General features: G+C 45.2%; 1 protein-coding gene across 1 annotated transcript; it reads left to right on the top strand.

Annotated features, from left to right (window-relative positions):
* Position 1: 1 nt before the first annotated feature.
* Positions 2-26,393, top strand: LOC137536849 (zinc finger protein 585A-like). The gene is made up of 12 exons (XM_068259036.1): positions 2-67; positions 3,131-3,209; positions 3,328-3,425; positions 3,540-3,654; positions 4,906-5,000; positions 5,117-5,192; positions 7,221-8,552; positions 20,409-20,506; positions 20,622-20,733; positions 22,468-22,565; positions 22,689-22,752; positions 24,584-26,393. The coding sequence occupies exons 2-12, from the start codon at positions 3,176-3,178 to the stop codon at positions 25,987-25,989; spliced, it is 3,528 nt and encodes a 1,175-aa protein (XP_068115137.1). The 5' UTR covers positions 2-67; positions 3,131-3,175; the 3' UTR covers positions 25,990-26,393.

Here is a 26,393-nt window from a genome sequence, read left to right as displayed (position 1 = left end):
CATAAACAGGAAGTGATGTAAAGAAGCTGAGAGGGGTCATTACTGGGATTGGCAGAAGGAAGGACAGGTAAATATTATATATCCTATAATAATGTAATTAGGAGAACGTGAAGAAGTGGTGGGCATTAAATCCTAGTGTGGGAGGGGCCTATGGATCTAGGTAGAAAGAAAACAGGCAGTGTTGGGGGCACAGCCACAGCAGCTCCTCCCCACCATCAGAATATATTCCCCCCACATGAACCAGATTTGCTCTACACATAAAAAAATCAGTGTTATTTTACCACGTCTGCAATATTATTTTTCCCCATGTGCCCTTCCCTCTCCCAGGGTTGCCAAATCATCCCTTACTTACTGACACTTCTAAGATATGCAGGCTTTGGGGCTACCTACACCTAATCGGTGCCTAAACTGCATCCAACTAATCACAAGACCTGTATAAGTCATATGAGTCAGTAATTAAAGGAATACGTTGGCAACACTTATCACTTATCATCACTCCCTCCTCCCCTATCCCTGCCCTCACATCACTGTATATGAGCTGTCCCAGGCATGATTTTTCTGGAGTTGCAGACCACACCTGGGGCTCCCCCAGTGCACATATCTGCGGAGGGACTCCTGGGCTGTCACCTGGCTGAGGACTATAGTTAATAATATCAGCAGGAATATTATAGTAAACTGTAAATAACATCGTCCAGGCCCTGCTCTAATAATGCAATCTTTAGCTATAGTTATATATATGTATACAATCTGTAGATTTATAAAAATCCAGTTTTTAATACATGTGCAGGGAAAAGTAGCTGTGACAAACACATAGGTTCTTTTAACCCATGTTTAAAGCAGAACTGAACGCAGAACTTCCTCTCTGCTCTAAAAGATACACATACAGCGTAATAACCTTTAAAGAAAAACATTTCTGTGTTACAGCTGATACAAACCCTATATAATAATCTGCCTGCGTCCTCCTGTGTCTGTTCGTTTAGGCCAGCGTGTATGCACGGCACGTGGCCGGAATTTAGACAGCGCAGGGGGCGGTGTGTGTGCGCATTTCGACATGCGTGTGCGTCTTGGCCGTTGTGTTGTGTGGGCGTGTATGCGTAACAGGCGTGCGTATGCATGCTGACTATGCGGGCGATGTTGCGGCGGCATTGGCGGAGGCGACAGGGGGAAGGGGGTTGTGAGGGGCCTAGCGGCCAAAGTCTAGCGTCCGTTATTCTATCGGTCCTAAGGTCTAGTCCTGCAATAAACCTGCAGTGTCTGCTTTCTGCTTTCATGGAAGCAGACATATTGTTAAAGGCCAACTGAAACGAGAGAGGTATGGAGGCTGCCATATTTATTTCCTTTAAAGCAATACTAGTTGCCTGGCTGTCCTGCTGATGCTCTGCCTCTAATACTTTTAGCCATAGACCCTGATCAAACATGCAGCAGGCCAGGTGTTTCTGACATTAATGTCAGATCTGACAAGATTAGCTGCATGCTTGTTTCTGGTGTTATTGCTGACTCCAACAAATATTTTCATACCACCAACTAGCCACCTCATCATGGTAGATAGCTGACAGATTATTGAAACTCAATCTATGTACAACTGACCTGGCTGGGATTCAAACAGGGGACCGAGCATTACAAGGTGAGAGCGCTAACCACTACACCACCGTGCTGCATACTTGTTTTTGTTGTGATTCGGCCAAATAGATCAGCAGGGCTGCCAGGCATCTGTTATTGTTTAATAGGGAATAAATATGTCAGCCTCCATATCCCTCACACTTCAGTTGTCCTTTAACATCCTTTGTTTACCACTTAGCTCTCTGCCGTGACAGGCAGCTGATAAAGCTGAAGATTCAAATTACAACTTTTGCTTAGTCACAGATGAGGGGGAATTAAACGGGCTAACCTCTCTTAATATGCATTTCTGTATATTTTCCTTCTGTCCTGTGCAAGAGTTCAGGTCCACTTTAAAATAATTTAGTATAATAAGCAGGCTTCAGAATAAGAATCAGCAAATTTAGTTCTAGAACTTTGGCAGAATTTCCCTGTCTCCAGGAGAGTTTGATGATATCATTGGGATAGATGGTATTTGTGAGTTTTGAAACTTTTAAAAGGGATCCACAGGTTTGAAAAATGCATCTGAGGACACAAAAAATACTTTAAAGGGAACCTAAAGGGAAATATTAACTTTAGGTTTCTCCTGGTCCTTTAGGTCTGCCCTGTTGTTCCTGCACCATCCCCGGTTGAAATTGTTGAATCTGGTAGGTGGAATAGCTCTTAGCTACTCCTTGGAACTACTCAAGTACGGGGTCGTACACGTGCAGTACGGGCTTGCTTGTCTTCGGACATACTGTAGGCCACAGGTAGTTCCAAAGGCTTCCCAAGGAGTGCTGAAGATCTAGAAGAGTGGGAGAAATTATGCTGTCCTACTACTCAAACCAGTGGGGCATGGAGGCACCTGTGGGGGGTGGCGGCTTAGTGTGGGCGGTGCAGTTGTGGGGAGCGGCTTAGTGCAGCAGTTTTGGTGTGCGCGCTGCGCTCGTTATTTTGAAAATCGGGGGTTTCCTATTAGTCACTATGGGCTTGATTCACAAAAGAGTGCCAACTGTTAGCACGGCCGTTTTCGCGCGAATTTTCGCATTATGTGCGATCGCGAATTTCCACGCAAAACGAAAACGTTTTCGCGCGCAAACCCGAATTTCCGCGGGGAAATTCGCGTTTGCGCGTGCAAACATTATCGTTTAGCGTGAAAATTCGCGATCGCGCGCAATGCGAAAATTTGCGTGAAAACGCCCGTGCTAACAGTTAGCACTCTTTTGTGAATCAAACCCTATCAATAAAGCAATACAGAGGGCCATTGCTACAATCTTCATTGTCTCACTTCTCCAAGAAGTCTCTGCACAGTTCAGGCAACTGCAGGTCTCCATCCTAAACTATCCTCTGACTGAAAACATTGCCTTTCCGATTGGTATTATATAGGGAAGGGATGGCTAATACTTAATTTGCTGATGTGTATGTCTGTTGAGAGAACATTCAGTGTTCGCAGAAGTTAGAGTGTACTTGCATAGAGTTCCATGGGTAATGCGTAAAGCATGGTGGGCTTAATTCAATGTCATTTATGTCTCTCCATGTCTGTTTCTCCATGCAGGAGTGGCAGTATCTACAGGGACACCTGGACCTCCAGAAAGACATAATGATGGAGAATCAGCCGCCCCTCTCATCACCAGGTAAGAGGAGACTTTCATTTCTAGTAAAGGAGAGAGCATTATGGAGGGTCCACCTAGATCCCCATCATATGATAAAAACATAGAAACATTGTAATCAGTCAGTGTGTGTTTCTTACAGATGGATCCAGTGACAGAGACTCACCAGAAGGATGTACAGGTCCTCTTTGTTCCCAGGATTGTACACAGGAAGATCCCACCATCCGCCCCCTTAATCAGGTAGGTGTAACTCGGTATCACGCCATACAAAAGTCACTTCATGTTCTGTTACCTGTGGAGAATCTGTGTGCAGCTTATCATTTTATGTATTTGTATTCTGTGATGCTACTTTAGGGTGCAGATGGGATTAGTATCAGAGCAGAGCTTAAAGAGGAAGCAGAAGAGATGTATGTGAGGGGTGATGAGCCATACAAGGAGGAGGAAGAAAGTCCTGCACAGATCAGCACAGGTCAGTAATAAACACCAAGTAATGAATATTAGAACAGAAATAGGAAGGCAGGGGACCAAGACGGCAATTAACCAACTATATAGGGGCTTTTGTACACAGTGGCTTTTTATTGTAATATATTGTAATATGTGGTATTTATATGTTTGTCTAATTATTCATGTAGTCTTATGTAATTTGCTAGATTAGATTAAAACAACGTTTTTGCATGCACCCAAGAGCCAGTTGATTGCTGTTAATAAATATTAGATGCACATAAAAATTACACATTCTCCTTATTTAGTCTTTGCAACTATTAGCATATTGGTGCCTCTTAGACACATTATAGTTTGGGACATTAGGAAGCTGGGGCACACTATAAAGTCACTGGGAAGCTGGGATACACTATGGGGGTACTGGGAAGCTGGGATACACTATGGGGGGCGCTGGGATACATTATGGGGACACTGGGAAGCTGGGATACACTATGGGGGCACAGGGAAGCTGGGACACGATATGGGGACACTGGGAAGCTGGGACACACTATGGGTCACTGGGAAGCTGGGACATGCTATGGGGACACTGGGAAGCTGGGACACACTATGGGAACACTGGGAAGCTGGGACACACTATGAGGACACTGGGAAGCTGGGACACACTATGGGGACACTGGGAAGCTGGGATACACTATGGGGACACTGGGAAGCTGGGATACACTATGGGGGGCACTGGGAAGCTGGGACACACTATGGGGACACTGGGAAGCTGGGACACACTATGGGGACACTGGGAAGCTGGGATACACTATGGGGGGCACTGGGAAGCTGGGACACACTATGGGGACACTGGGAAGGTGGGACACACTATGGGGACACTGGGAAATTGGGACATGCTATGGGGACACTGGGCAGCTGGGATACACTATGGGGGGCACTGGGAAGCTGGGACACACTATGGGGACACTGGGAAGGTGGGACACACTATGGGGACACTGGGAAGCTGGGACACACTATGGGGACACTGGGAAGCTGGGATACACTATGGAGACATTAAGAAGCTGGGACACACTATGGAGACATTAAGAAGCTGGGACATGTTATGGGGACACTGGGAAGCTGGGACACACTATGGAGACATTAAGAAGCTGGGACACACTATGAGGACACTGGGAAGCAAATGTGTAAGGGAGTGACAATTAGTGTGATTCACAGGATGAAGTGTAATATAAGGAATCTCCTCTTGTGACTTCTCAGTCAGTGTGTGTGTTTCCTACAGATGGATCCAGTAACAGAAACCCACCAGAGGGATGTACAGGTCCTCTTTATTCCCAGGATTGTCCACAGGAAAATCACACCAGCCTCCAACATCCGGTAGGTGGAGATGAGGATGTGAAAAAATGTAAAGAGTGACTCCATGCTGTATTATTTGTATGGAGGGTGTGTGGACCTTAGAAAATCAAATTCTTCTGTTGTTGATCTTACTTTAGGATGAAGATATTATTACTATAAAAGTTGAAGTTAAGGAGGAAGAAGAAGAGACATATATGACGGATGATGGGCCATGTAAGGAGAAGGAATGATGACTTTTAATATGCACCCACATTGCCACAATCTTTTCTACACACGTCCCATTAGTGTGGCCCCTCAGGATTAAGGAGGTGCAGTGAGCCAGATAGCCTTCTAGACCTTGTAACACATTCATATTTGGTGGCATTCAAATGCTATATTATTTTATTCTGGACACTCAGTAGTAATGTAATTCTGTTACTGTAGAAATCATACAACATTTATTACAGTTGTCCTGTAATAACGGACTTCTATGGCTGCTTAAAGAGGAACTTTAGCGAAAAGGGGGAGAAAATAAACAAATCAATACATTGCAAAGTGAGAAGTTAAAAGCGGATCCGAGATGAAAAACTAACTATAACACGTAACTTGTCTATATATCTCATCTAAAGTTTAGATAGTTTACACAGCAAATCTAGCTGCAAACAGCTTCAATAGAATATGATTATTTCTTCCTGTGATACAATGACAGCAGCCATGTTGTTTGTAAACATTATACACAGCAAGCTTATCTGCATCTTCAGCACACAAAACCTAATCCCCCCTCCTCCCTTCTGCCTCTGAAATCTCTGGCTAGTTATACCACCCCCTCTTCCTGCCCAGACTGAGCTCCCATGAGCCCTTGCTACAGTGCCAAGGCTCTCTGAAAAGCTGTGGGCGAGGCTTGTTTAGTTTATAGAGAATTAGAGTATTAAAACAAAAACAAAAAGTATTTGGCTTATTGAATGCCCTATAAACAAAAGGAAAGGAACACAATTATGCAATGAGTAAAAGTTCATCCCGGATCCACTTTAAAAATAGAAGAGAGATCAAGAAATGATTGATATTCCCCATGTATAGATTGATCCACAATCAGCCTGTACGTCATCATCTTTACTACTGCAAGACATAAAAAAACAGCACCAACTGTTATCTATAACCACACCCCCTAACAATGCGATAGGCTAAAAGGTTGTATTTTTTATAGAGATGCATATGCACAGAGGGAGATACTGGTTGCTTTGCAGTTGGAAACAGCTGTTATTTCCCACAATGCATCAAGGCTTACAGATAAGAAACTGTTAGGATCTAGGCCCTGAAATCACACTGTAGAAGGGGTTTTCACCACAATATCAGCCATACAGACCCTTCTGATGATTTATTCGAGAAAAGTTAAAGATTTCTCCTGGTAAAGGGGTATCAGCTACTGATTGAGATGAAGTTCAATCCCAGGTTACAGTTCATCTTTAAGCTCAGATGGAATGCCAGTTTCAGACAGAGAGGTAACCCTCTATCTCCATTCCTTACCATGAACACCTGGTTACCCCATCTCCTCATGTGCTCTGTCTGGTGTCATTGGCAATTATGGATCAAGCGCTTATCATCACTCTAGTAAAACGTGAAGACCACCACCAGGTTGTGTGTTATGACAGCTCAGAGTTTAGCGGGTTCTCCCCCACTGCCTCCTGGGTAGACTTGTAGAGAGGCCACACACTCATTCCCCATCAGCAACACCGCCACCACCAGAACCGCATGTGAGTTCTCTGCCTTATGGGTGCCTGGGGGTGGACTTCATGTTTTACTAGAGAGTGATGATGAGCGCTTGATCCATAATTGCCAAGCTGACTAGGTCTACCTATACCTGTTTAAAGGCACACACCAAAGAATGGGACCTTTATATCTTTTAGGACATTTAGTTTTTAAAATGGTTATACTTGGATGGTTTAGAATTGCATATGTATGCTGGTTGTAGCACTTTTTTTAGAATATATATCAGTTTGTCTGTTGTGATTGCACTATGCACATTACCTGATCCCTGTTGTCATATCATCACTGTAGAGTGCTAGCTAACAGGATAAAGCTCAGTGCTGGGCGGTAGCTGGTGGGGGAACCCCTCTGACCAGAAGAAATGTGCACCCCATTATCTCTTCCCCTGTCACACATGCCAGAGCTCTGTGACGTCATTCACTGCTAAAGCCACATACATGACTGCTGCCTGCACACAGGAGAATGCATGTTCTATAACTATTATCATTATCTCCCCAGCAGATGGACAGGATGTGGGGAACACCTCAGAGGGACATCTTATCTCACCTCCAGATGATAATACAGAAGATAATGGTGTCACACAATATTCTCCAGGAGGAAACCCCATTACTGGAAATACACATCACAGACTTTACCATGAGGAGAGATCACCGGATCCCTCTAATCCTGAGGAATCTTCTGCCAGATCACATCCTGTTACCACAAATATCCAGCCAAGATATCATACTGCTGATAGATCACATGATCCACCTAATCCAGAGGAATCTTCTTCTGGTAAATCTCGTACTGTTACACAGGGGGGTGAAAAGAGATTTCCATGTTCTGAATGTGATAAATGTTTTAGAAGGAAAGCACATCTTGTTGCCCATCAGGTGGTGCATACTGGGGAGCGGCCATTTTTATGTTCAGTGTGTGGGAAAAGTTTTGCCCAGAAAGGATACCTTGTTACACACCAGGCATTTCACACAGGAGAAAGGCCGTTTTCGTGTTTAGAGTGTGGGAAATGTTTTATCAGCAAGCAGTCTCTTCTTACACACAGTAGAAGTCACACGGGGGAACATCCATTCTCATGTTCAGTGTGTGGGAAAGGCTTCAGTTGGAAAGCAGACCTTCTTAAACACAAGAGAAGTCACACAGGCGAGCGTCCGTATTCATGCTCAGAGTGTGGGAAACAGTTTAGTGAGAAAGGAAACCTTAGTAGACACCAGAGACGGCATACTGATGAACGTCCTTTTTCATGTCTGGAGTGTGGAAAAAGTTTTGCTGAGAAAGGAAATCTAGTAAGCCACCAGAGAACTCACACAGGCGAGCGCCCCTTTTCATGCTCAGAGTGTGGGAAATATTTCACTGATAAATATAACTTTATCCAACACCAGAGAGTTCACTCTGGAGACTTTCCATTTTCATGTTCAGAGTGTGGGAAAGGTTTCAATGGGCAAGGATCCCTTCGCAATCACCAAAGAATTCACACCGGTGAACGTCCATATTCATGTACAGAATGTGGGAAATGTTTTTCCGAGAAAGGTCACCTTGTGAGGCATCAGAGAAGTCACACTGGTGAGCGTCCGTTTTCTTGTGCAGAATGTGGGAAATGTTTTGCTAAGAAAGAAAGCCTTGAAAGGCATATGAGCCCACATGCTAGTGAACGCCCTTATCCCTGTGCTGAGTGTGGGAAAAGTTTTACTTTGAGAGGAAACCTAACACGGCATCAGAGAAGTCACAGTAGTGAGCGTGTGTTTTCATGTTCAGAGTGTGGAAAGACTTTCAATGTTAAAAGCGCTCTTCTTATACACCTGAGAGTCCACACAGGAAAAAAACAACTTTTATCATGAGTGGAGAAGGTTTGACAGACTTCTGACATTTCATAGGTTATATGGCTTTAAATCATTAATAATAGGTTACATTGCCCTGTTAATAAAAATATTGAATGATAGAGTGTATACGCAAGTCTGGTGTCAACAACTACGAAACATTTGTAAATCACTTTTCTCCCATAGGACTCAAAGCGCATAAGCTTGTCTCAGATCAGTACATTATGATATGTACAGGGGAAAAAGTTATGAAAAAAACAGAAACAGGTGGCTTTTCAGTTTCGATTTAACCAGTTCGGCCTATCTGGACGAGCTTCCTCGTCCAGATAGGCACTGGTGCTGCCGCCGGCTCGTGCGCGCGATCGGGCGCGCCCCCGCGCGCGCTCCCGCTGCCCGCCGCTAGCCCCCCGATCAGTGAATGGGAATATAATTCCCATTCACCGATCTAACTTCCCCGCAGAAATACCGACGCTTTCTCTCCAGAGAGCGCGGTATTTCTGCCCCCAGGAAACAACTCCTCAGCATTTTAGTTCCTAGATGCGAGCTGGTTCGCATCTAGGAATTTTTGCACTGTGGCCATCTTGTGGCCAAATAGTAAACTGCACCCACATACATTTTTGATAAAAAAAAAACATTATTTTACATTTAAAATTAGCAGTTTCCCTCCCACACCAAAAATTACCCACATACACTTTTTTTATTTAAAAAAAAAAAAAACAACAATTAAAAAAAAAAAAAAAACAACATAAATAGTTACCCAAGGGTCTGAACTTTTTAAATATGCATGTCAAGAGAATATGTTATTATATTATTTAAAATTATAAGCTTATAAATAGGGATGGACGCAAATTGAAAAAATGCACCTTTATTTCTAAATGAAATATCGGCACCATAAATTGTGATAGGGACATCGTTTAAATGGTATAATAAGCGGGACAGATGGGCAAATAAAATACATGCGTTTTAATTACGGTAGCGTATATTAATTTCAAACTATAATGGCCAAAAACTGAGAAATAATGAATTTCTTCCGTTTTTTTCTTATTCTTCCTGTTAAAATGCATTTACAGTAAAGTGGCTCTTAGCAAAATGTATCACCCACAGAAAGCCTAATTGGTGGCGGAAAAAACGAGCTATAGATCAATTCATTGTGATAAGTAGCAATAAAGTTATAGGCGAATGAATGGGAGGTGAACGTTGCTCGAATGCATGAGATTTTCGGACCGCGGCGCTGAACCGGATACGTGTCCAGGGTTGCAGCTGTTTTGATTACGTTTGGTAAGGCATACTATAGGGTAGGGCTGCGCGATTGTAGGGAAAAATCGAAATTGCGATTTTTCTCTCAGAAATTGCAATTTTGATTTTTCCCCGACTTTAGGGCAGGGGGGGGGGGGGGGGGAGGGCGGCGTTTCATGTTAAGACGATCTAGTGATCGTCTACTATCTGCAGCAGCTTTCATTGTGCCCGCACTGCCCGGCCCGTTGTCTGTGGTACCTGGTGCCTGGCTCCGCTGTGCGCGGATTGGCCAGAAGCAATGAATATGTACGCTCTATACAGCTCCGCCTACCGCTGCCGTCATTCCATAGCTATCCAGTGATTGGTAAAGCTGTATGTGCCCGGCCGCTCGCTCGAGTGGATCCGCCCCCCGCTCATTAACACTCATTCATATTCACTGCTTCTGGCCAATCCGCGCACAGCGGGGCCAGACACAAGGTACAGACAGCGAACCGAAAAACCGAGGTTACTGACAATCAGCAGATCGTCTTACCACGAACCGCAGTTTCGGTTTTAAACCGAAAAACGTGCAGCCCTACTACAGGGTAGGGACAGCACGACAGAAAGCTCTGGCTCCAAAGGTTTTTAGTTGGACTCTGGGGGTGGTCAAGTTATTGGATCCTTTTGATCTGAGGTTGTGGGAGGTGTGATGCAGTTGCAGCAATTCCTTAAGGTATCCGGGGCCTAAACCATGAAGGGATTTGAATGTTAGCAAGCCAATTTTGAAAAGGATTCTCCATTTTATGGGTAGCCAGTGTAGTGAGCCAAGGATTGGTGTTATGTTGCAATGGTGGGGTTGGCTTGTTAACAGTCTTGCGTCAGCATTCTGTACTAGCTGCAGGCGGTGTAGGTCTTTACTCGGAAGGCCTGCATAGAGGACATTGCAGTAGCCCAGCCGTGATGTGATGAAGGCATGAACTAGGGTTGGAAGACCCTCTGAAGGAATGAGGTGCTTAATTTCTGCAATATTCTTTAGGTGAAAGAATGAATGTTTCACAACAGTGTCCTTCCTCCAGTGTTTGTTCTTGAACCAAAATACAACTGTCAGTGGATCAGCTTGCCAGGCGATGTTTCGGTTACATTTGGTAGTTGCGTAGGGGCTGGGCCCTCTAAGCTTGCAGTAGGGTGAATCTGGCATTCACTTAGTATAAGGGGTGAGGCAGCTGTTAATATGATTAGGCTTTGCAGGGAAAATGGGCTTCCCCTGTTGTCCCAAGTGGTGATGTAGCAGAAGCCATTTAGGCTGGTCTCTGGTGGGGTAGGAGTTACCTGGATCCAGGAGCTGGTGATCAGGGGCCTGTTGATCATACTGAGATACAAAGTGCTGTATAGGTTCACTTGTCATTACTGTACAACACAAATTATGTTTTCCGCTAAGTATACAATCAGAGCCGGATCATCCACAAGGCAATTTAAGCAAGTGTATAGGGCTTTATGGGTGTCTAGGGCCTTATGGGTGCTCAGGGGCCTGGCTGACACCTCTATTGACTAACCTCCTTCATCTTACCTTACCAAAAAAGCCAGATGACCAATCGTGGGGCCCAAATTTGGCATCTTGCCTGGGGCCCTATTTCAAGTTAATCCTTCTCTGTATACAATGGTGAAAGAAGAGTTCAGAATGACAACTTGAATGCAAAAACACAAATGTGTGGATGACTGTAAACACAAATGTACATACAGTTACTGTATAATAAAGATTATATCAATCCTTGTGTCATACTTCCCTGAATGTTGGGCTAAAAGCTAATCACATGTTACGTATATGAAGGTTTATGAAGAGATAATACAGTAGAATCCCTTTATAGTAAACTCGAAGGGACCGGGAAAAGTGGTTTACTATATGAGACGTTTCCTATATCAGAAATTGTCTTACTCAAGCACACAAAGTATATATAGAGTACTGTATCTTAATTCAGTCAATAATTGAGTCATTTTTTCTTTTCAATGCTTCAGCAAGCGAACACAGACAGTGTCTAAGCTAGATCAAACATACACAAGGCTCAACATGCAGATATTTGCACGTAGTAATTACACATCAGCTTGCACAGAAAGTTGATGTCTCGCCAGTGAATGCAAGTACAGTACTGATAGTGTGCTACTCTATCCACATTTCTGCGCAGCCTGGATGATACTGTAGTGTTGCAGCCATGCACACGCAAGTCACAGGAAATAGGCCATTCCCTCAGTAATCAAGCAGTAGCTTACACAAGAAGCATAGGTCTCACTAGCTGGTGCTTTTGAGGTAATCCTCTGAGGTCCAGAGTAGTGTGCAGATAGCAAGCAGGCTACAGCGGACCCCCAACCACTGCTCATGGGTCTCTGATGTATGGTGCGCCTGCGCTCTTTTCACTATAGCCGGATACAGAATACTGCAGGTGCCAAAAAAAAAAAAAAACAGGTTTTCTATCACAGAAGTTTTATTATACTTTTATAGTAAACTCCAAGGGACCAGGAAATCTAGAATTTTACTATATCAGGATTGGTCATACATTGTATATTTATAAAGACACATTAGCTGGGACCTGAGGACTGAGTTTACTATATCGGCATTTACTATACCAGGCGTTACTCCCATGTACTTATAATGGTGCTTGGCCGGGACCTGAACAGTAGTTTATTATACCAGAATGTTTACTATATCAGAGATTATACTGTATACAAATATTATGATTATACATTTTTATAGCAGGAACATTTACGGCTCTTACAGAGTAAAATAAACTATCATCACTAATTGCCCCTCCGGCCAGGGACGGATCAAGACCAAGTTGCGCCTGGGGCAAGGTCAGGTCTTGGCGCCTAAAGGTCAGGTTTTGGCGCCTAAACTGCCATTCATTTTGCCGCCTTTTTAAGAATTCAACAAACTGCGCCTGGGGCAAGATACCCGCTTGCTCCCCCCCCCCCCCCCCCATAGATCCGTCCCTGCCTCCGGCGGCCTCTCAGTGTAATCTACGTACCGCAGTCCTAGTCCAACATTCCTACCATCAGCTACGGCCAGTTTTAGGGAAAGGCATTTAACCTACCAGTGTGTTTCAAGGAAACCAGAGCATACAGAAAAAAATCAGCATAAGCATGAGAACATACAAACTCCATGCAGACAGCTTTCTGGCTGAGATGTGAACCTGGGACTCCCTCTGCAAAACAAGAGTACTAACCACATATTACTGAATAGTCTAACTGCATAAAATTACTACAGCTTTATGAGAAGTAGATTCTGCATAACATGTTTAGAAGAGAAAGTCATGATCTGGATATTGAGACTTGATGCTACAGAAAGCTGGGAGTGGTATAGAAAATGAGGATACAAAGATTTGGAAGCAGCCCTTGTACATGAGGTAAATAACTGGATAGAGTTCTAAAGATAAATTAGTAAGTGGATCATATTCTAAATGGGTTTCAGGAGTCACAGTGGTGTACCACAAGGGTCAGTACTGGGCCCAACTCTACTCAGCCTGCTTACTAATGGCCTGATCTATGGAATGGAACGTAATATAATTATATTTTCCTGTGTTTTATATATATACACAAAACTATACTATATACTATTTTTTAATTGATCTCTCATGTAATTGATATTTTACTTGAATTTCTACATTTGTTTTAGCTGCTGTTTTGGATGTTCTGCATTTTCTACATTTGTTTTACCTGTTGTTTTGGATGTTAATTACTTTTTATGAAAAAATAGAGTGTATCTGAGCGCCATGTTTTTATAATTTTATAGGCACTTTTATTGACCTGAGGAAGCGGTTTTTACCGTGAAACGCGTTGTCTTGTGCAAAAATAAACCTGAATATCTAAAGTTACAAAAACTTCGTTGGTATACTTCCCGAAAGGGCACTCCTAGAAGGTAGGATCACACCATTGTTTTCTTTGGATGTTATACCTGCCATATAGAGTGATTAGATCAAAATTATATACCGGGCGCCTCCGACTCTTTTTCCGAAAGTTTGGTGCAACAGTAAGTACTGTTTAGAGACACCTCACCAGTAAGGTTTAGAGACACCTCACCAGAGGAGCTGGTGGGTACTAACAGTACAGAAGTTCCTCACCAGTGACAAGGGCTCACTGGTGAGAGTAGAGTGGTCAGACTAATCGAGTTGGCAACAGACAGGTAGATAAAGTACAAAATCAGAAGGCAGAGGCAGAAAGGTTAAACAAGCAGAGTCGGCAGCAAGATCAGATGGACAAAGGTGCAGAAGCATTAAGCAAAGGGGAAGTCGAAACAAGACAGAGTCATACACAGATAATAATACAGTCTTTCAATGCTAAATAGTTAAAGCTATCAAAAGGTCTGAGCGCTAACACGTAGTATTCGCAACAGCAGACAAGTTGCGAATGACTCCGCCGAGCTTAAGAAGTGGAGGAGACCCTAAAGGCATGCCCACTCTGATCAGCCAATGGAAAGCGGCGAGCGTGACCTGTGACGTCAGCCGACCGGCCGGTCAGCTGACGCGCCTGCTTCCCACATAAAGGTCCTGCCTGTGAGCGTGCGCACGCGCTAATGCGACCTTATGAGCTGCAGAGAGACCCGTCCTCGGCGTGCTAGATGCCCGAGGTGCGGGGATATTGCTAGGCAGGGAGGCAGAGGCAGCTGCGGTGGTAGCGCTGCTCACCGCAGCTGCCTCACCACTGTTTATAACAGTACCCTGCCCCCTTGAGGCGTGGACTCCGGACACGTCCTGCACGGCTTCTCAGGATGCAAATTATGGAATTTCTGTTTCAAGTCCTCAGCATGCATGCAATGACCTGGCACCCAAGATCTCTCCTCAGGCCCATACCCCTTCCAGTGAACAAGATACTGTACCGAATTGCGCACCCAACAAGAATCCAAAATCTGCTCAATCTCATACTCAGGCTCTCCGTCAATTACCACGGGGGGAGGAATCTACATGTACAGCCGGCTTCAATAAAGACACATGGAAAGACTTCACACCTCTCATGCTGGATGGCAGTGCGATCACATAAGTCACATCATTGATCTTTTTGGAGACTGAGTATGGGCCAATAAATCTGGGGCCTAATTTTACTGAGGGTTGCTTTAGCACCAGATGCCAGGTTGAAACCCATACCATGTCCCCTGGTACAAATTCCCATTCCACTGACCGTTTCCTATCTGCCTGTTTCTTCTGAGTCTGAAAAGCCTTTTCCAGGTTATTTTTGACCATAGACCAAATCTCCTTTAAAGATCCCTGCCAATTTTCCAGAGCTGGAAAAGGAGAAGACACCACTGGCAATGGGGAGAATTTAGGAGATCTCCCCGAGACCACCTGGAAGGGAGAAAAGCCAGATGAGGTGCTTTTCAAGTTGTTGTGCGCAAATTCTGCGAATGGCAAAAATTTTGTCCATTCCAATTGAGCATCAGCCACATAGCACCTAAGGAACTGCTCTAATGACTGATTAACCCTCTCTGTTTGCCCATTGGTCTGTGGGTGGAATGCAGTGGCTATCTTGGGTGAACAGTACCCTTTGAACTTTTGGAGGTTTTAGATTAGTTGTAGTGAACTACATTAAAACTATTCGGCCAATTACAACGCTTTGTGCTGTACAGGATACTGTGATTAGAGTACTGTGTAATAATATTAACTGTTTCCTATGAGGTTTCCTGCTGGGTCCACTCAAGTAGATTAGCGTCCAAATCTGTATAATGGAAATATGCCTTAATACTAACTAGACAATGGCCTCAATTCACTAAGCTCATCTCCTTTTCTGAACTGTTTTTAGTGTTATCACCATGGTGATAAAGCATGTAGTATCTTCACTAAACAATAATATCTAAAAACACAGAAAAGTGTCAGAAAAAAATGTAAAGGGAAGTGCTAGCAGAAGACAGAAATCCACCATATCTTGGGGAAGTTTTGTCAAAGGTATATTGAGAAAGTACTAATACGTTTTAAATGAGGAAAACAAATGAAGTGTTAACACCTCTCCATCCCTAAGTTATGTCTGCAAATCATTTTTAACTTTTTGAGTTTCGAGTCATACACAAACCTGGAATGGAATACTAACCGTATTATACTTAGAAAGGCTTCAGTTCTCATACTGCCCACTAGGTGGAAGCCATACTACAAGTAATTGGAACGCACAGACAGACAGCGGTGGAACGCAGGGATAGGAATAGTTGGAATCTATACGCAGGAAACAGAGAAAGCATTGGCAGCAGGAAGGGCAGGTACATTACAATACAGCGTATATATAAATAATTCTGTAAATCTAGTAATGTAATTTGGAGTTTTCCTGTGGAGGACATCGGGGAAGTTGTTAATAGGTACTTAGGAGTGTATTGGTGGCACAGCAGCCCCTGCCCCATAATGGTGTATCTGAGCAACATGAAGAAATCACCTTTTCGTACCATTTTCCTGCTATGTTTAATTAACTAATCATCACCTGTATGAATCTGTACCCCAGATTCAACATGAAGAAATCACCATTGTTATACCATTTTTCTGATATATGTTTCATTCACTAGTTATGGGCAAATGTGGGTGGGAGGGCCACTGGAAGGGAGATGTGGGTGGGTGAGAGGGGTGCTGAAAGGGAGAATGTGTGGGTGAATGAAAGGGCCACTGGAAGGTAGATGTGTGTGGGTGGGTGAGAGGGGCGTTGTAACAACAATAACAATAATATTTATATAGCGCTTTTCTCCCTGGGGACTCAAAGCGCTGTGACCCTGCATTATGCAGTCTCAAAGGCTAGGGAAAAGAGTTGAGTTTTTAGCCTTTTTTTAAAGCTGTCCAGAGAGGGAGCCTCTCGTACTGATTTTGGAAGTGAGTTCCATAGAGTAGGGGCTGCATAGGAAAAGGCCAGAGCACCAAATGTTAAGTGTATCCTGGGAATAACCAGCTTCATCTTGTTGGCAGAGCAGAGGGTGCGTGGAGGGGCATAAAGTTCCAATAGTTCCGCTATGTATTTGGGTCCCATGTGGTGTAGAGCCTTGAATGTCAGCAGGCAGATATTAAAATTGATTCTCCATTTTACTGGCAGCCAGTGAAGAGTTTGCAGTACTGGGGTGATGTGTGAGCTGCGGGGGGCATTGGCTAGGAGTCTGGCTGCAGCATTCTGTACTAGCTGTAAGTGACGCAGAACCTTATCTGTAGATCCGATGAACAGGGCGTTGCAGTAGTCTAGGCGGGAGGATACAAATGCATGAACCAGGGCAGGTAGGTCTTCAGCTGGGATTAGGTGTTTGATTTTCGCTATATTTCTTAGATGGAAGAAGGAAGACTTGACGACCGCTAATATCTGCTGTTTGAGTTTTAGATTTCCATCCAGGATCACCCCAAGGTTTCGCACAGAGTCTTTATACTGTACAGTATCTCCCTCAATTGCTAGTTTGAGGTGGTGAGCGTTTTGAACTTTATCCATCTTGTGTGGACCACCTACCACCAACACCTCTGTTTTGTCAGAGTTCAGCCTCAGCCAGCTGGTGTTCATCCAATTTTGTAAATCCACTAGACACGCATTTATGGATGCTGATGGGTCTTGGGTGCCAGGCTTGAAGGACAGAAACAGTTGTGTGTCATCTGCATAACAATGGTATCCTAGGCCATAGTTCTGGATTATTTTGCCCAGTGGGAGCATGTAGACTGCAAAGAGTAATGGTGATAGTACAGAACCCTGTGGAACTCCATAGGGAAGTGGCTCTGGATTAGAGTAGTGTGTGCCCAGACATACTTGCTGTGTCCTGCCAGATAGGAAGGTCTGAAACCAGCTAAGAACAGTACCCCTTAGGCCACAGTAATTCTTCAGTCACTGGATTAATATTTCATGATCCACGGTATCAAATGCTGCAGACAAGTCAAGAAGAATCAGAATTGAGCAATCACCCTTGTCCCTTGCAGTAAGTAGATCATTCATTACTCGGACTAATGCGGTTTCAGTGCTGTGCCTTTTCCTGAATCCTGACTGAAAAGTATCAAAGATGTTGTTATCTGTAAGCCTGGCTTCCAGCTGGGTGGCGACTGCTTTCTTGATAACTTTTGATAGGAATGGTAAGTTCGCCACAGGTCTGTAGTTGGTTACAGAATCAGGATCTAGTGATGGTTTCTTCAAGAGGGGTTTTATGATTGCTTTCTTTAGTTCTTCTGTGAAAAGTCCACTTTGCAAGGAGCACTGGGTGATTTTGTGAAGTGTTGGCCTGATCAGCTGTGGGCACTGCATTAAGGATCCAGTTGGGCCAGGATCCAGGTCGCAGGTAGTGGGGCGGAGACTTTGAATGAAATTTCCAAAATCTTCTTCACTCAGAGTGTCAAAGACTTGCCATGGTGGTACAGTAGTAGGCAGATGCAAAGTCCAGTGGTCAATTGATGTTGTTGGTGTAATGCTGGCACGGATGGTAGACACCTTGTTTGTGAAGAAGGCAGAGAATTCTTCACACCTTTCCCTGGAGAATGTAATCACTATTTGCAGAGAAGGTCCATGCACAAGATAGAGCACCAGCTCAGGAGTGCCACACATCCATCCAAGGTAAACACTTAAGAGTAGAGAAACAGCGACGGTGCACATCCGGCTAAAACATCAATTTATTGCTTCAATTTAAAATCATGAACAATTGTTACAGACCAGCATCTTGGAGAGAGGTACAGGCAGTAAAGGGTCTACAGCCGTTTCGCGCCTTAACACATGTGGCGCATCATCAGGTCTGTAGCAATTGTTCATGATTTTAAATTGAAGCAATAAATTGATGTTTTAGCCGGATGTGCACCATCGCTGTTTCTCTACTCTTAAGTGTTTCCCTGGAGAATGTGGTTGGGGCTTTTAGGCAGGAAGGATTGCAGAGTGATTCCACTGTGTGGAAGAGTTGACCAGCTCTGTTGTTGGCTGTAGATATTGTATGCGAGATAAACTCTGATTTTTTCTTGGTTATTGCTTGTTGGTATTGTCTGAGGTGTTGAATTAGGCTAGATTTGTGCTCCTCAGACCCTGATATACACCACTGTCTTTCAAGTCTGCGCCCTTTCTTTTTTAGATCCATGATGGTTTTGTCAAACCAATTAGCCTTCTGCTTTTTGGGTTTTGTAAGGGAGAATGTGGCTGGGTGGGTGAGAGGGGCGTTATAAGGGAGAATGTGGGTGGGTGGGTGAAAGGGCCACTGGAAGGGAGATGTGTTTGGGTGGGTGAGAGGGGTGTTGTGAGGGAGAATGTGGGTGGGTGGGTGAGAAAGGCACTGTAAGGGAGAATGTGGGTGGGTGGGTGAAAGGGCCACTGGAAGGTAGTTGTGTGTGGGTGGGTGAGAGGGGCGTTGTAAGGGAGAATGTGGGTGGGTGGGTGAAAGGGCCACTGGAAGGGAGATGTGTTTGGGTGGGTAAAAGGGGCGTTGTGCGGGAGAATGTGGGTGGGTGGGTGAGAAGGGCACTGTAAGGGAGATGTGTGGGTGGGTGGGTAGGTGGATGAGAGGGTCACTGGAAGGGAGGTGGGTGGGTAGGTGAGAGGGGCACTGGAAGGGAGATGTGTGGGTGAGTGAGGCAATGGAAGAGAGATGTGTGGGTGGGTGAGAGGGCCACTGGAAGAGAGATGTATGTGTGCTGGTGAGAGGGGCGTTGTAAGGGAGAATGTGGGTGGGTGAGAAGGGCACTGGAAGAGAGATGTGCGTGTGGGTGGGTGAGAGGGGCGCTGAAATGGAGAGTGTGGGTGGGTGAGAGGGCCACTGGAAGGGAGATATTGAGAGGGGCACTGGAAGGGAGATTTGTGTGTGTGTGGATGAGAGGGGCGTTGGAAGGGAGAATGTGGGTGGGTGGGTGAAAGGGCCACTGGAAGGGAGATGTGTTTGGGTGGGTGAGAGGGGCGTTGTGCGGGAGAATGTGGGTGGGTGGGTGAGAAGGGCACTGGAAGGGAGATGTGTGGGTGGGTGGGTAGGTGGATGAGAGGGTCACTGGAAGGGAGGTGTGTGTGTGTGTGTGTGTGTGTGTGTGTGTGTGTGTGCGTGCGTGCGTGCGTGCGTGCGTGCGTGCGTGCGTGCGTGCGTGCGTGCGTGTGTGTGTGTGTGTAAGGGCCACTGGAAGGGAGATGTGGGTGGGTGGGTGAAAGGGCCACTGGAAGGGAGATGTGTGTGTGTGTGGGTGGGTGAAAGGGCCACTGGAAGGGAGATGTGTGGGTTAGTGGATGGGTGAGATGGCCACTGGAAGGGAGATGTGAGAGGGGCGCTGAAAGGGAGAGTGTGAGTGGGAGGGTGAGAGGGGCGCTGAAAGGGAGAGGGCACTGGAAGGCATGGATTGTGTGAATGAAAAGAGGAGGAAGGAGTCAGAATTTGCCTAAAAGTGGAGAACTGAATGCATGTCCATCACAGCATCTGCACAGGGACTTCCATTTTAGTATATTCTATTACTATCCTAATATACTACATTTTATGTGTCAAGTTCCAATAAAGTGTCAGGGTGTCACTGTCCGTTTTTCTAGGCAGAAGAAGGATTATTTAGAAGGACCTCTACAAGGACGCCATAATGGAGAATCAGCTGCCCCTTATATCACCGGGTAAGTGCAGGCTTTCAAGTCTTGTAAGGGAGACAGCAGTACATCAGTACAGAGAATCCACCTCGACCCCCCATCATGTGATAACCACATAGAAATAATGTACAATATTCAGCCACGTGTGTTTTTCCTACAGATGGATCCTGTAACAGAAACCCACCAGAGAGATGTACAGGTCCTCTTTATTCCCAGGATTGTACACAGATAGGCGACACAATCCCTCGCTATTGTCAGGTAGGTGGAGCTCTGGGTCTCTCCAAATAGCAAAGTGACTCCATGTTGTATGATCTCTAGGGAAGCTGTGAGGAGCTTATAGACTTATATTCTTCAATTTGTGGTCTAATTTTAGGGTGAATATGTGATCTCTGTTAAAGCAGAAGTGAAGGAAGAACCAGAAGAGACGGATGTGAGGGGTGATGAGATGTGTAAGGAGGAGGAAATCCCTTCACAGATCAGCACAGGTCAGTAATACACACTAAATACAGAAACCATTCACAGGCTTGCCATTGGAACTTTATGAAACAACTAGCAAATTTGTGCATGTTTGGCATGGTACATGCCACACAATATAACCCATAGAGAAATACTGGATAGGAAGTGAAAAGACAGGATCAGCAATAGCGGAGAATGGAAGAACAGGCAGTGGGCATCAATAACAGTGCAGTGAGAGGGAAGGGGCAGAGGGGATCAGTAACAGTGCAGTGAGTGGGGAGGTGGCAGAGGGGTTCAGTAACAGTGCAGTGGGATGGACCAGTAACCGTGTAGTGGGAAGGGCAGAGGGCATCAGTAACAGTACAGTGGGAGGGGCAGAGGGGTTCATTAACACTGTAGTGAGTGGGGAGGGGCCGAAGGACTCAGTAACAGTGCAGTGACCGGGGGGGGGCGGGGGCAGGAGGTGATCAGGAACAGTGCACTGGGAGGGGCAAAGGGGATCAATAACAGTGCAGTGGGAGGGGCACAGGGGATCAGTAACACTGCAGTGAGTGGGGAGGGGCAGAGTGAATTGGTAACAGTGCACTGAGAGGGGAGGGTCAGAGGGATTAGTAACAGTGCAGTGAGTTGCGAGGGAGCAGTGGGTATCAGTAACAGTGCAGTTGGTGGGATCAGTAACACTGCAGTGTGAGGGTATCAGTAACAGTGCAGTGGGAGGGGCAGAAGGGATCAGTAACAGTGTAGTGAGAGAGGAGGAGCAGAGTGGCTCAATAACAGTACAGTGAGTGCGGAGGGAGCAGAGGGGATCAGTAACAGTGCAGTAAGTGGGGAGGGTGCAGAGGGGATCAGTAACAGTGCAGTGAGGGGAGCAGAGGGGATCAGTAACAGTGCAGTGGGAGGGGGCAAAGGGGATGAGTAACAGTGAAGTGGGAGCGGGCAAAGGGGATCAGTAACAGTGCAGTGAGTGGGAGATGACAGAGGGGATCAGTAACAGTGCAGTGGGAGGAGATCAGTGCTGTAGGAGGGATCAGTAACACTGTAGTGAGAGGCGATCAGTAACAGTGCAGTGGGAAGGGCAGAAGGGATCAGTAATAGTGCAGTGAAAGGGGAGGGAGCAGAGGGTATCAGTAACAGTGGGTAAGTGGGGAGGGGGGCAGAGGGGATTAGTAACAGTGCAGTGAGGGGGCAGAGGGGATCAGCAACAGTGCAGTGGGAGGGGGCAAAGGGGATCAGTAACAGTGCAGTAAGTGGGGAGGGGCAGAGGGGATCAGTAACAGTACAGTGTGGAGGGCAGAGAGGATCAGAAACAGTGCAGTGGGAGCGGGCAAAGGGGATCAGTAACAGTTCAGTGAGTGGGAGAGGACAAAGGGGATCCCCTTTGTCCTCTCCCACTCACTGAACTGTTACTGATCCCCTTTGCCCGCAGTAAGAGGGGAGGGGCAGTGGTGAGCAGTAACATTACAGTGAGAGGGAAGGGGCAGTGGTGAGCAGTAACATTACAGTGAGAGGGGAGGGGCAGTGGTGAACAGTAACAATACAGTGAGTGTGGAGGGGGCAGAGGGGATCAGTGATGGTGGAGGAAGATGGAATGTCATATTTAACCATCTGAATCTTTTTTCAGATCATGTAGGGGGAGGAAGTAGAGACATTCATCAGCAGTTTTGAAGAGTGTGGTGCACATTGGGGAGGATTAGTGAGCTTTAGGCTGTAATAAATGGAATCTCGTCTTCTCCCTTCTCCGTCGGTGTGCGTGTTTCCTACAGATGGATCCAGTAACAGAGACCCGCCAGAGAGATGTACAGGTCCTCTTTATACCCAGGATGCTACACAGGAAGGTCACACCATCTCCCACCATTACCAGGTAGATGGGACTATCTGAGAGTCTCTCACCAAATACCAAAGTGACTTCATCTTGTATCATTTGTAGGGAGGCTGTGCTTGACGCTTATTAGCTCATACTTTTCTATTTGTGTTCTTACTTTAGGGTAAAGATATGATTATTTTTAAAGTTGAAGTTAAAGAAGAAGCTGGAGGAACCTATGTGAGAGGTGATGAGCAGCAGCCCCAGAGCCAAGCACCTCCGGCATCAGCCTTGCAGCCAGTGAGCTCAGATACAAGGACATGGCTTGTTCCACCTGAGCACCTCAGGCAGGGCCTATCTTTCACTCAGTTGATTATTTTTCCAATCACAAAATGGTTTGTCAATGGAGAGGTGATCAGGGGCAGAACAAGAGGCCAGGGGTCTCCCCAATCACCCCCTCCCCCCCCCCCCCCCAAAAAAAAAAATTGTCTTGGAGCCCTCTGGAATCCAAACTCTTGCCACCATAAACTCCTTTTTCCCCCAGGGCACCTTGCTCCTGACATGCCAGCCAGGACATTGGAGAGCTGCGCAGGAAGTGGTGAAATATTTACCTGCATTCAGTGCGCATTACCATACTAACGGTTGCGATACTGGAGCACTGCGGGTCACACTACTAGCGTATCTTGCTGTACTTACGGGTGGAAGTAACGCTTATATTGCTGTGCACTGGGCATGCCCGGTAATACTACCACTATTTGATAAATCAACCCCAATGTTTGTTAATAACTCATTACAGGCACACTGTGCAGTTACATTACACTCATCACAGCCCTATTATATCTCACATTCCCTTTGTTTATAGGGTGTTTATAACTTACTACAGGCACACCGTGCAGCCACATTACACTCATAACAGCCCTATTATATCTCACATTCCATGTGTACATAGTGTGTTTATAACTCATTACAGGCACACTGTGCAGTCACATTTACACTCATAACAGCCCTATTCCTATTACTTCTCACATTCCCTGTGTATATAGTGTGTTTACAGCTCATTACAGGCACACCGTGCAGCCACATTACACTCATAACAGCCCTATTATATCTCACATTCCCTGTGTATATTGTGTGTTTATAACTTACTACAGGCACACTGTGCAGTCACATTACACTCATAACAGCCCTATTCCTATTACTTCTCACATTCCCTGTGTATATAGTGTGTTTACAGCTCATTACAGGCACACCGTGCAGCCACATTACACTCATAACAGCCCTATTATATCTCACATTCCCTGTGTATATTGTGTGTTTATAACTTACTACATGCACACTGTGCAGCCACATTACACTCATAACAGCCCTATTATATCTCACATTCCCTGTGTATATAGTGTGTTTATAACTTACTACAGGCACACTGTGCAGCCACATTACACTCATAACAGCCCTATTATATCTCACATTCCCTGTGTATATAGTGTGTTTATAACTTACTACAGGCACACTGTGCAACCACATTACACTCATAACAGCCCTATTATATCTCACATTCCATGTGTACATAGTGTGTTTATGGCTCATTACAGGCACACTGTGCAGCCACATTACACACATCACAGCCCCATACATGCTAGAGCTGAGCCGCATACATGACTGCTGCCTTGCACAGGAAAATGCAACTATTATTATTATTTTCCCAATAGATGGAAAGGATGTGGGGAACCTCTCTGACAGGAAGAGATGTGCACCCCATTATTTCATCCCCAGCACTCCTGTCACACAGACCAGAGCTCTGTGACATCAGTCACTGCTAGAGCCACATACATGACTGCTGCCTAGACACAGGAGAAGGAATGTTCTCTAACTATAATTATTATCTCCGCAATAGATGGACAGGACGTGGGGAACCCCTCTGACAGGAAGAGATGTGCATCCAATTATCTCTTCCCCAGCACTCCTGCCACACATGCCAGTACACTGTGACATCATTTACTGCTAGAGCCACATGTATGACTGCTGCCTGCATACAGGAGGATGTTCTATAACTATTATTATTATTATCTCCCCAATAGATGGAGAGGATGTGGGGAACACCTCAGAGGAACGTCTTACCTCACCTTCAGATGATAATGCAGAAGATAATGGCGTCACACAATATTCTCCAGGAGGAAACCCCATTACTGGAAATACACATCACAGACTTTACCATGAGGAGAGATCACCGGATCACTCTAATCCTGAGGAATCTTCTGACAGATCACTTCCTGTTACCTCAAATATCCAGCTGAGATCTCACACTGCTGATGGATCAACAGATCCATCTAATCCTGAGGAGTCTTCTGCCAGTAAATCTCGTACTGTTCATCACAGTGCCGAGAGGAGATTTTCATGTTCTGAATGTGACAGACGTTTTAAAACAAAAGCGCATCTTGCTGCCCATCAGGTGGTGCATACAGGGGAGCGGTTATTTTCATGTTTAGAGTGTGGGAAATGCTTTACTCGGAAACAATACCTTCTTGCACACCAGAGAGTTCACACAGGTGAGCGGCCATTCACGTGTTCAGAGTGTGGGAAGTGCTTCAATAACAAGGGGACTCTCCTGACACACAGTAGAAGGCACACTCGGAATTATCCAGTCTCCTGTTCAGTGTGTGAGAAAGGTTTCAATCGGAAAGCAGACCTTCTAAAACACAAGAGGTGTCACACTGGAGAACGGCCATTTGCATGTTCAGAGTGTGGCAAGTGCTTTACCGAGAAAGGAAACCTTTACCGACACCAGAGGCGTCATGCAGATGTGAGGCCTTTTTCCTGTTCAGAGTGTGGGAAATCTTTTGCTGAGAAAGGAAAGCTTGTAAGCCATCAGAGAATTCACACAGGCGAGCGTCCCTTTTCATGCAGAGAATGTGGAAAATATTTTAGTGATAAATATAACCTTATACAACACCAAAGAGTTCACTCTGGTGAACTACCATTTTCATGTTCAGAGTGTGGGAAAGGTTTCAATGGGAGAGGATCCCTTCTTATTCACCAGCGGAGCCACACTGGCGAGCGTCCATTTTCGTGTACCGAGTGCAGGAAATGTTTCTCTGAGAAAGGTAACCTTGTGAGGCATCAGAGATGTCACACTGGCGAGCGTCCGTTTTCATGCGCAGAATGCGGGAAAACTTTCTCTGAGAAAGGAAGTCTTCTAAGACATCAGAGCGCTCACACTAGTGAACGTTCTTTCTGCTGTACCGAGTGTGGGAAATGTTTTGCTGAAAAAGGAAGCCTAATAAGACATCAGCAAAGTCACAATAGTGAGCGTGCCTTTTCATGTTCAGAGTGTGGGAAAGGTTTCAAGCTGAAAAGAGCACTTCTTATACACGTGAGAGTCCACACAGGTGAGCTACCTTTTATATGTTCAGAGTGTGGGAAAAGTTATTCAGAAAAAGGAGCATTACATAGACATCTGAAAATACACAGTCGCATTTGCCGATAGCATATGAACGATGATATGTCAAAAGTTAATTTTGTTCTGATAATAGAAATACTGTATGAAAAAGAGTATGCAGAATCAGTGTTCTGCCTGCACTCTAGCTTCCCAGGTTGCGTGCTGGCTCCAGGCCACAGATTCTCACATCAGTGAGGCCACCATAGGTTCAGCATGGCAGCTTTTTTCGTAAATGAATTTTGCAGGGAAAATTGGTTTCTTGCTTTTAGGACACTGTTGCGAGAAGTCTCCTTTTTCCCACATTGTCCCAAGCGGTGATTCAGCAGAAGTATGATAGGCTGGTCTCCAAAGCTGGAGGAGTTACCTGGATTTAGGTGCTTAAAGTGACACTGAAGTGAAAAAACAATCTTATAATGAATTGCATGTGTAGAATTGATAATTAATAAAACATT

This window comes from Hyperolius riggenbachi, chromosome 10 (genome assembly GCF_040937935.1).
Source record: "Hyperolius riggenbachi isolate aHypRig1 chromosome 10, aHypRig1.pri, whole genome shotgun sequence".
Lineage (NCBI taxonomy): Eukaryota > Metazoa > Chordata > Amphibia > Anura > Hyperoliidae > Hyperolius > Hyperolius riggenbachi.
Note: the sequence above shows the minus strand (reverse complement) of the source record. Positions and strands in the feature narration are given on the sequence as shown.